At 40.1% G+C, this 12054-nt stretch overlaps 1 protein-coding gene across 1 annotated transcript in view; it reads right to left on the bottom strand.

Annotated features, from left to right (window-relative positions):
* Positions 1-12054, bottom strand: part of igsf9bb (immunoglobulin superfamily, member 9Bb) — a 565867-nt gene that overhangs the window by 55085 nt on the left and 498728 nt on the right. The window contains exon 12 of the mRNA XM_048615582.1: positions 8160-8271. Within this exon, the coding sequence (XP_048471539.1) occupies positions 8160-8271 (112 nt within the window). The remainder of the gene's footprint in view (positions 1-8159; positions 8272-12054) is intronic.

The raw sequence follows: 12054 nt of genomic DNA, 5'->3' as shown, positions 1-12054 counted from the left end.
TTGTTACTCGTCTACTTTTGGAAGTCAATAAATTTGATGCATATAAATTAGAATTTTGACCACAGCAGGGAGTTACAGCTCAGTGACTCTTATTTAAAATCAGGGCTGAAATATTAAAATTATCCCACACTTACCTTTATACAAAACATGCTAGGAAAAATTGATTTTTGATTTGGACGAATGTTTAGGCGGATCAAGGTCCCACTTTGCATAGCTGGGCAAACTCCATCGACAGGATTTTAATTCTACTTGCACAAAGTCAGGTCACTAAAATGACAATCAGCCATTTTCTGTTGCATTCCCAGAGCATTTCACGCCTGTTGCCATTTTAACTGAAGCAGTTTCAGAAGGGTCAAGGCCACCTGCCACTCATGTTAGGAACTAGTAAAGGGAAGACAAAAAATGTTCTGTTCTTGCTGTCAAAGTGAAAAGTCTCACACTTGCCTAAATTATACTTCACCTTGTGAGCTCTGCACAGCTTGTGTTCTCGCCTAGTTTTGCATTATGAGCAAACATTATTGCTCTTAGTTTCCTTGTCGAAGTCATTAATATTGATTGGTGGCCCCAGCACTGATCCTTGCAGCACTCCACTTGTCATAGCCTGCTTGCTTGCGATGTACCATTTATCCCCATTCTTTTCTTCCTGTCCATTAACCATTCCTCTGTCCATATAAATATGTTGATCTAACCCACAAAGTGTTAACTTGCATACTAATATGTTGTGAACCACTTTATTAAATGTCTTTTGCAAATCTACCTATAAGCTCCTTTTTATCAACCCTATGAGTTGGATCCTCAAAAATTTGAATAAATTTGTCAAAACATGATTTTCCTTTCTTAAAACCATGCTGACTCAGCCTGAGAGAACCACAGAACACCATTAGGTCTACATCAGTTGACAGATATCATTCAGCTTACAAATATGAAAAGTTTAGAGGCAGGCCAGAAAATTGGACAGATCCACCATGACTGGCTAAAAAAGGAGAAATTTGAGCATGAGAGAAAGCGAGCTGGAATTACGAAAATAGATAATGAGAGTTTCAACCAATAATTAAAATGACAAGATAAATAAAACAAGAGTGAACCTAGGGAATTAATAATGACAAATAGGGAGATGGCAGAACAGATGATTAAAATCTGTCTTCACTGTAGAAATCCTATAGGGTCCTCAGGTGTCTTGATAATTTGGATAGCTTGTACCCCAGGTTGTTAAAGGAAGCCAGACAGGAAATAATAAATGTTCTGAGGATAATTTACCAATCCTTACGGGATACATGTGAACTACAAGAGGATTGGAGGTTGTTAAATGTTGTATCACTATTTAAAAAGTGTGAGAGAGTTAGGCCAAACAGTTATAGTGTGGTCTATCTGATGGTGGGGAAATCATTAGAATCAATTCTAAGAGACAAGATAAACTGTCACTTGGAAAGTTGCAGACTAATCAGGGAATGTTGTGTATTATTAATTTGATGGAATTTTTTGAGGAATTAACTAGGATTGATAACGGTAATACAGTTGATGTTGTCTACATGGATTTTACGAAGGCATTTGACAAGGTCTTACATGGCAGACTGGTCGGGAAAGTAAAAGCCCATGGGATACATATGGTGAATTGGAACCAAAATTGGTTCAGTGACAAGAAACAAAGGGTAATGGTTGATGGATGTTTTTGCATCTGGAAAGCAGCTTCTAGTGGTGTTCTGTGGGGCTTATTGTTGGGCCTCTTGTTGCTTATTGTAAATATTCATGATTTGATTTTAAATATGGGAGGCGTAGTTGGGAAATTTGCAGGTGACACAAATGTTGGCCATATAGTTGACAGCGAAGAGGATAAATGTCAACTCCAGATACGAATATTTTAGTTCAGTGGATTGAAAAGTGGCAAATGGAATTTAATCCAGAGAAGGGTGAGATGATGCCTTGGGGAAGGCAAAGCAAGTTAGGGAATACAGAATAAACAGGAGGATAATGAGAGTTACAGGAAGTGAGAATCCCTGGGGTACATGCCCACAAGCCCTTGGAAATGGCAGCATATGGAAAGCTTTCCTTTATTGGATGAAATACGAAAAGTAGGGTTATAATGCTGTATAAAACACTGGTTAGGCCACAGCTGAAGTTTTGTGTGCAATCTGGTCACCATATTCCAGGAAGAACATAAATGCTATGGAGACAGTACAGAGGAAGTTTACAAAAATACTAAACAAAAAACAGAGAATTGCTGAAAATCTGAAACAAGAACAGAAACGTTGACTCTGCTTTCTCCCCACAACCATTTCTATTTTTGATTTACAAGAATATTGCTAGGTCTTGAAAACTGCAGCTACAAAGAAATTTTCGATATACTAGAGTTGCTTCTCCTCAGAAGACTTCTGAAATTCTTGAAAAGCTTGGACGCGCGCCCCAGTTCCTGGCTACAGTGAAGCAGTTTTATGAAAATCGGTATGAACCAGTCAAATACAACAGCAACCCTTGAATCCCTTTGGAATCTCCAACGGCGTGACGCAGGGGTGCGTGTGGTCCTGACTTTAGTCACCATTTTTTTAGCCCGATGCGGCAGCAGGCAATTGAGGATACTAATTGGGAGTTTACAAATGCTTCTGATTGATGAAGGTCCTTTCAACCAGGTTCATTCAAAGACACAAGAAAACCTCATCCATGAACTTCTTTTTGCTGATGACTGTGCTCTTGTGTGCCACAGTCAGAAGTTTAATGCACAACAACATGCTTTTCTCAGGTGGTACAAATCTTCTGACTAAAAAAAGTCTGAAGGAAATATGAAATACTTTGTGAGCCCACACTCCAAGATGAATATAGATCACTAAGTATTATCATCCAGGGAACTGAGCTGAATACTGGCAAATAATTTACCTATTTGTGGAAAGTTATCTCTTTTGAGGCCACTGTAGATGAGGAAGGGGACAATAGGCTTCCTGAAGCTAACAGTGCATTTGGAACACTCTATTAATGAAACTGGAACAATAACAGCCTCACAGCACAGAGCTAACTCAAAGCAGACAAAGTTAAAGTCCTTATCATCCTTTTGTAAGATGTTGAGTTGTAGATCCTGACCGCTGACATGTTTGTCTTCTAGAAAAATGTCACCATTGCTACGTCTGCAGCATCCTCAAGATCCTCAAAACAGCTGAAGTTCTGGAAACAACCAACATCACCAGCAATGGGGCTGCCTTCTTATAAAGCCAACTGCATTGGATGAGTCACACTGTCCAGACAGTGACAGTTGCCAGTCCAAAATTTTGTTGGACACAGAGCTGACTGACTACTTGAGAAGACAGGCCCTACGCAGATGCTTCAAGGACTCCTGGAAGGATACCCTCTCTGTATGTTACATGGTCCTTTGCCAGTGAGAAATGCAGGCTATGGATTCTGCTGCCTGGAGATGCTACATTGAGAGTGCTACAGACATCTTTGAGACTGAGCGAAGAACCAGCATGCAAGAGAAATGTACAAGAATAACAGATCCAGGTGCCCCCAGCAGTGAGTATGGTTTCATCTGGAATCACTTTGGGAGAATCTACTGCTCATGGGTAGACTTAAGTCACCAGCAGTGGGCCTGCAACCAATGAATAAAACATTCCTAAAATCTCTTTCCACAAAGAAATACTCAAAGAGAGAGAGTTTCCCTTAGTATAGAGGAGACTGAAAGGTGGCTTAATTGGGGTGTATAAAATTAAGTACAGCCTAGATAGACTGGACAGCAAAGACCTGTTTCCTCTAGCTGAGAGGTCATTTACCAGGGAGGACAGATTTAAGGTGATCGGTAAAAGGATTAGAGGAATCATATGGAAAGTCTTATTCACCCAGATGGTGATGGGTGTTTCGACTTTACTGCCTGCTTTGATGGAGAAGGCAGAAATCCCTATTCATTTCAAAGGTACCTGGATCTGTACCTGAGGCTCTGGAAGCTACAAGACTGCAGACCAATGCAGAGATAGTCATCTGAATGGCTTCTTTCTGTGTCAGAAATTTGCTATGATGCCTTGGATACAGGGAGGATGTTTCCCTTTTTTGGGGACATGGTTTAAAAATGAGTTTTCCCTTTTCAGACAGAAAAGATGAGAACTTCTTTTCCTTAGAGGACCTTAAGTCTCTGAAACTCTCTTCGTCAGAAAACAGTGGAAACTGGGACTTTGAATTTATCCATGGCTGGGCTTGACAGACTTTTGATAGATGAGGGAGATAAGAATTGTAAGGAGCAGACTGGATAGTGGAGTTGAGGCCACAATCAGATCAGTCATGATTGCATCAAATGATGGAGAAGGATCAAAGGGCTGAATGGCCTAAATCTACTCCTAAGCCTTATGTTTCTAATTATGGGCACATAAACACAGCTTATAATACTTGTTTAATAGAAGATTGAACATTGATATGATCAAGGAGTTTGAAATGTTAATAGCATTTTAAGGGGTAGCTGCAGAGAAACCATTTCCTTTTATGGGGATTCAAGAATGAGGGGTCACAGATCTTAAATATAAGCCAGATCATTAGGCAGGAAATCAGGAAGTTTTTTTTTCCACATAAATAGATGTAGGAATCTGCCATCCATTCTCCTAAGAGCTGTGAATACTGGGAACAATAAAACCTTCAAGTCTTTGATTGATAGATTTTTGTTAGGTAAGGAAATCAAGAGATATATTAGTATATAGAATTAATAAGTAAGCGGAGCCGAGACACAGATCAGCAAATCAGGCATAAGGTGCTGATTAGCCTCCTATTCTGATGTTCCTCCACAGATTTTAATGCCAGTAATAACATTTGGTAGTAAATCTTTTCATGAGCCCCTTAACCCATTGTAAATTATTCTCTGATCAGTTTTATTTATAACTTTTTTTTAGGTTTCCTTTATACATTGTCCTACGGTTAATAAAACTCCACTTAAAGAAAAGATGGTTGCACTGTAAGATTAAAGTAACAAACTAACACACCCCTTTACCCTGGCCTACTGTCTTGTTGTTCTAACAATCATTCAAAGTGACACAGTTTCACAAAACATTTAGTATTCCTGAGATTTTGCAACTTGATTCATAATATAATATTCTGTTGACTCACACATGAAACACACCACTGTTATCATCTGACTACATGCTTACTCCATCATGATAGGATCAACGTATGTCAAGACACTGATTTGTGTAGGTTTGATTGGCATTATTTTTCAAATGCAATCTATGAACAGTGTCTGTGTTTGCACACAGAAACATCATCATCTTCAGGCTGTTGTACCTCATTACTGTTGGGGTGAAATTCTGATGCATCTCAAGGCTCAAGAATTCTACCTGGGTTAAGATGTTTTCTATTTTCACGCAATTCTCTTTATGATTACATCTACTTTTGTACTCAAACTCTTGGCTTCTGTTTTAAAAGATGACCATCACTATATAGTAAGTTAAACGCCTCCCTTTATGTTTTGGTCAGTGATTAGATAGCATAGTAAATCAGGTTTAATCGCTTTCAACACCAGCCCGAAGTGTATGCCAGTGTAACAATCCAAATTGACAGATATTTGGGAAATTTCAACACATCATCACATTGCACAACCCTTTGTCACAGGATTGGCTATGAATGAAGGAAACATAAAGTCATAAAATCCAAAAAATAGCATTAAAGTGAACATTTGCATTTATTAATGAGAGACATGTCTATTCTGAGCAAAGATTTTCTATTCTTATGTTCATTACAAGATGTGGACATTGCTGGCCAGGCCAGCATTTATTGCCTATCCCTAACTGGCCAGTGGGCAGTAAAAAGTCAACCACATGCTGTGGGTCTGGAATCACGTATAGACCAGATCAGGTAAGGATGGCAGTTTCCTTCCTCAAGGCAATTGGTGAATCAGATGGGTTTTTCTGACACTCAACAACAGTTTCATGGTCATCATTTGACTGTTAATTTGAGGCTTTTCTTATATGAATTCAAATTCCACCAACGACCATAGCAAGATTTGAACCCAGGTACCAGAATATTACTGGGTCTCTGGAGTAACAGTCCAGCAATAATAATTTAACATGCCTTCGATGTAGAAAGTTGCACAACTCTTCAGAAAATAGGTATAAGGGAAGGGACAGCATTAAAATGGAGGTCAGATTAACTTTATGCAAATCTTGATCATTAATATGTTAAAGTGATCAGTGTGATATCCAACTATTATATAAGAGATCCCAAGCTTATACTGAGGTAACTATTTTGTGGCGATGATAAATATATTAGTTTAAGCAATCCATAGCCACGTGCTTTATGTTAAGCAAAGCAGGATAATTATGAAACTTAAACATGACCCGTCACTGACCTCAAGTCTGGTATGGTGCATGATAAATGGAGTGCAGAATTATCCTTACATTATCTGAGCAATGGTCCCATTACTTCATTCGAGCTTTCCCCATGAAGTTAACCCACTTTTTTTTGACTCATGCTTTACCAACTGATAGACTTACGTTAGTAGCTGAAACTATAGGCAGTGGGTGTGTTGTATATTTAATAGCCAAAAGAGAAAGGAAAGTGCCACTTCATCATCAGTACCGAGTCTAAAAAAATTTAATTTGTTAAATTTGTTGATGGGCATACAAAATTGACCGACATGGGAAGACCAGCAATCTGCCCCAAAGTACTGATAATTTGTTTTAGGATAATGTATGATCCTGAAAGTTCTTTCTTAAGAGAGATGGTGAACACTTTACTTTCTGCTCTGAGGTCCTTATTTAATATGTGTCAATACTTCAAACAATGAGCAGATGTTGATATCCACCAGGACTGGCCAACAAAATAACCTCCTCAGTACTCCTTGCAGATTCTTTGACATTGTCATTGTATTTGTGTGAAGAACAGTGCTAATTTAAAAGAGGACAAAGTTAAATCAGCAGTTCATACCTGAAATGTTAACCCCATTTTCCTTTTTTCCACAGATGCTGCCTGACCTGCTGAGTATTTCCAGTATGTTCCACTGCTTAAAATCTGGCTGTTGCGATTGATTGTATTCTGATGCCCTTACGCATCTCTGTTGGTGGTTTACTGACATTCGCACTCCTTTGTTGTTGAGCACAACATATCTTGTTATCAAAGCTCTCTTACAAAGAAACAGACAGCATAGAAAGTGCTCCCTTGTGTATGAGGTGAGCTGTTTGTTGCTCATTTTAACCGGAACAATACAAAGTAAAAGCTGGATTCCCATCTTTATGTTAAATATCAAACATTTTTGGATCTTTTTTGTATCTCATGGAATATTTTGAATTCAAGTTATCCAGACATTGGCAAGTCTTTATTTCTAACAGACTGCAATATGGTCTGCCTGGGATGAGTATACACCATGTCAGGCTACATAAATGCAATTTTCCCTGGTAAGCATGGACTTTTTTTAAAAAGACCTGATGTCAGTTGTTTTCCTGCATGGGAACTAACAAATCAGGAATTTAGATGGAGGGAATATTTTCTTTGGCACCTACATTTAATAACACTGTGGACATATGATTATGATACAGCTATACAGGACATGAGCAATGTATCCTCCAGCTTAGGCAACAGACCAATTTCTTCTCATATTTGAGTATCACTGGCATCTTCTCTATGTCACTCATACATCTGTCCACTGACTCATACGTTACACTGTAAGATATTATTGTTAGAAATAACTTGCAATAATGGAGTGCACCAACATATGTGACAGGGTGCCTAGATCCTTTGTAATGGCATATCAACGATCAATTGTGCATAAAACAGGCAGTAAAAATAATTAAGTGGCAATGGCTGAGGCACTATGCATTTACTTCCAAGATCAAGGTTTAAATCCAGCCTACGCAGTGGGGTGCAAGCTGTTGACTGTTCTCAAGTCGAAATGAGTCTGGTAAGTTTCATTGTAACAAACTTTAAAAAGCTCGACTCCACTATGAGCATTGCAGGACAGCTCAACCAGAAAGGAATGATAAAGAACAAATAAAATGTCAAGACAGTTAGTCAGCCCAAAAAACTATTGCGCCAGCAGAGCCTGGTTGCTCTAAATCAACAGCCTGCAGCTACACAACTGCCAAACGATAACAGCAGAGCAAATCATTATAGGAAGCCTAATGCATACCAAACATTCATTTATGCAAAGAATTGAGAAGGAAGGAGCGGAAGCAAAGCATGCTAGGATGACTCACACAGGGCCATACCAGACTGTAAATGTCTGCTCATATCCACCATCATAACCTGGGTCCCAGGAGGCATTAGCAGAGGTCATCGTGGCTGTGACTCTAACATTGGTTGGAGCATGTGGACTTGTGCCTGCAAAAAGGAGTAAAAAGAACTGACAGCTTAGTTGTCACATAGTTACAGAATCTGGTCTGCAAAATCCATCAGTGTAACATAAATAATACATGACTCCAGTACAGAGCTTACTCTTTTCGAGACCTCTAATTGAGAAATGAAGGAACCCTTTCATTCAAAGGAAATAAATCAGAAGTTTAAGAATTGAAAGGGGACGTCAGAAGAATCTTTGCACTGTAAATAAATAAGTTATGGAATGACATACTAGGGAAAGCCTTTGAAGATAAAGACGTGGATTTTCTGATGGTGGCTCAGTGGTTGGCACTGCTACCTCACAACACCAGGGACTTGGGTTTGATTCCACCCTCAGGTGACTGTCTGTGTAGAGTTTGCATGTTCTCCCTGTGTGTGTGTGTGTGTGTGTGTGTGTGTGTGTGTTTCCACTGGGTGCTCTGGTTTCCTCCCATAGTCCAAAGATTTGCAGGTTAGGAGGATTGGCCATGCTAAATTGCCCGTAGTGTCCACGGATGTGGAGGCTGATGGATTAACCATTGGAAATGCACGGTTACAGGCTTGGGGTAGGGGTTGGTGAGATGCTGTTCAGAGAGTCAGCATGGTACTCAGTTGGCCAGTGGCCTGCTTCCACACTATATGGATTCTTTGATTCTATGATTAAAGCTCATGGCCAGACCTTGGGACCTGACCAGCTCGCCACCTGTTCCAAACCAATTCCCCCTTCTTCCCCTGCTGCAGATACTGCTCCTGGAACCAAACACTTTTCCCCTGCTCCAGACCCGATCTCCTCATCTGCTTTGGAACCAATCACTCTTCCCCTGTTCTGGACATAAGCCCTCCTTTGCCCCCAGAAGCAAAATCCTTTCATTTACTCTGGACTCACTGCTGCTGCCGTGATGCCCCATGCCAAAAGGCCTGGGTTCAAGTCTCATCTGCTCTAGAGGTGTGTCATAAATATCTGAACAGGTTGATTGTAGATATTTAACAATTAGTTATGATTTCTGATCTGTGCTACTAGATCAACTTCGCACACCAGGCTTTCCAGTGTTTAACAGAAAAGGACAGGCCTTGTACATGATTTTGGCACAAGTGTAAGGTGATGTATTTTGTAAGGATTGACACAACACAGTATATGATGAATGGTAACATCATAAGAGGTACAAGGGATCAGAGGGAACTTGGTGTCCAACTCTGCAGATCTTTGAAGACAACAGGCAGGTGGACAAGGTGCTTCAGAAAGCATAAGGGATACTTGTCTTTATTAGTTGAGGCATTGAATGCAAGAGCAAGAAGGTTGTGATGGAGCTGTCAAAAATGTTGGTTAGGCCGAAGCTGGAGTACTGACTTTAGATTTTGATGCCACACTACAGGAAGGATGTGATTGCACAGAGAAGGTGTGGAGGAGATTCACCTGGATGTAGCTCAGACTGAAATGTTTCAGCTATCTTCATTGAGATAAGGCAGGCTGGAATTGTTTTCATTGGAGCTCAGCAGGCTGAGGAAAGACCTGACTGAGGTGTGTAAAATTATGAGGGGCATAGACAGGGTAGATAGGAAGAAGTTCTTCCCCTTAGCAGGGGTATCAATAACCAAGGGGCATAGATTTAAGGTAAAAGGCAGAAGGTTTAAAAGGGATTTAAGGAAGAACTTTTCACTCAGAGAGTGGTGGGCATCTGGAACTCACTGCTTGAAAGGGTGGTAGAGGCAGGAGCCGTCACAACATTTAAAAAGTTTTAGATGATCACTAGAAGCACCACATCATTTAAGGCTATGGACCAAATTCTGGAAAATGGAACTAAAATAGATGGGTGATTGATGACTGGCATGGACATGATTGGTCAAAGGACCTTTTTATATGTTGTAAAATACTATGACTCTATGCAGTGGAAAGGAAATTAATGAATTGGAAGTTAATGCGTGAATGAAAATTAACAAGGCATCAAATTTGCAGAAGATTGATTACATCAGACAGGAGCTCAGGAAGTGAGACTGCACTGGATCAATGAGTTTTCAGGGTCATTATAACATTAACGGTGAAATTGAACCAGCTTGCTGATTGTGGGAGATATCCTGGAGAATCCAGGAATTAAAGATAACTGTTCAGCACATTGCTGCTGGAGAGGGGTTATGAGGGCATTAAAAATATGTTTCTTCACTGTTCTCATTGAAGACTTCTGTCTCCTAGTTATAAGGGAATTTGTTTTATGGATGATGCTGTTGTCAATGGAACGTTGTGTGATGAAATGTCCAGGAATAATCTGGCCAAAGATGGCAATGTTAAGAGCAAAATCAGCCCCTGTATATGGTTTAATGAGCCAGATTTTGCTGGAGATTAGGGCAATAATCCACTCAGCAATAAGGACTTCTGCTCAAAACTAAATATTGCAAATTGAACAGCATTACTGGGTTTCATTGGAACAGATGGCTCATTCGCAGGATGTTCTGTGATATTGGACTGAAGTAAAATCTAGGAATAAACCCAGACTGGAACTGAAACATGCAGAAGTGCCTTTAATTCAAAATTCACAAACAGCAGTCCCTTTCACTCTGTCACACTTTGTGGGTGAGCTTTAGTCAATGTAGCACTGACCACTAGATTCACCAGTAGGCAGTGTTGGGAAAAAAAAACTGAAATTAATTGAGATCCTGTTTTTGGAACTACAAATGTCCTGCAGTTGTAGAAACTGTCCTGTTAACATTTTTTTAGAGCTAATTTTATAGCTTTCTTGAATTTTTTTCATGGGATGTGGGTATCACTGATAGGCAAGCATTTGTTGCCCCCTCCCCACTTTAAACAGAGTGATTTACTAGGCTATTTCAGAAGGCAGCTAAATGCCAGTCAAGCTGTTGTCACGTGTAGGCCAGACCAGGAACGCATAGTGCATTTCCTTGCCTAAAGGACACAAGTAACAGAGACTAACTTCCAATTCCAGATTTATTAATTTCATTTAACTTCCACCAGCTGTTGGATTTGAACTCACCTGAGCACATCAGCCTAGATTATTAGTCCAGTAACATTATCACTACACCACCATCTCCTCCAGAAAATAGAAGCAAAGAAAAGGCAAATAATGAGAAAAATCAGCGACTGCAACCTAAATGCTCAAGAAGGGCATGTGAGAAAGTCTTGCTCTCTCATTTGAGAGAAAACTGGTGGGTGAGCTTAAAACTGGCGGGTAGTGAGTTTAAAACTGGTGGGTAGTGAGTTATAGGGGAGGCAATGACCTCGTGGTATTATTGCTGATAATCCAGAGACCCAAGTAATGTTCTGGAGACCCGGGTTTAAATCCTACCATGGCAGATGGTGGAATTTGAATGCAATGAAGAAAAAAGCCTGAAATTAAGAGTCTAATGATGACCATAAAACCAGTGTCAATTGTTGGAGAAAAGACTCAATGGTTCACTAATGCCCTTTAGAGAAGGAAACTGCCATCCTTACCTGGCCTGGCCTACGTGTGCCTTCAGACCCACTGCAATGTGATTAACTCTTAACTGCCCTCTGGGCAATGAATGATGGTATAGCCAGCAATGGCCTAATCCCAAGAATGAAAAAAGAAGTTTAACCTGTGGGTCACTACACCTCAGGTGAGGGGTGAGTCTGAGAAGGCAGGATCTTCACAGTGGCCTCAGCCAGTGTTGGTATGGATTCTGTACCTAGGCACCTTTGTTCGTAAGATGGCACTGTAAGTGGTGGCTTGTAAACTTTTCACTGTACTGATGCAAGTACATGTGATAATAAAGCTAATTCAATTCAAGACAACAAGGTGCAGGGCTGGATGAACACAG

This window comes from Rhincodon typus, chromosome 32, assembly GCF_021869965.1.
Source record: "Rhincodon typus isolate 14 chromosome 32, sRhiTyp1.1, whole genome shotgun sequence".
Lineage (NCBI taxonomy): Eukaryota > Metazoa > Chordata > Chondrichthyes > Orectolobiformes > Rhincodontidae > Rhincodon > Rhincodon typus.
The sequence above is the reverse complement of the archived record's forward strand: the minus strand, read 5'-3'. Positions and strand labels throughout refer to the sequence as shown.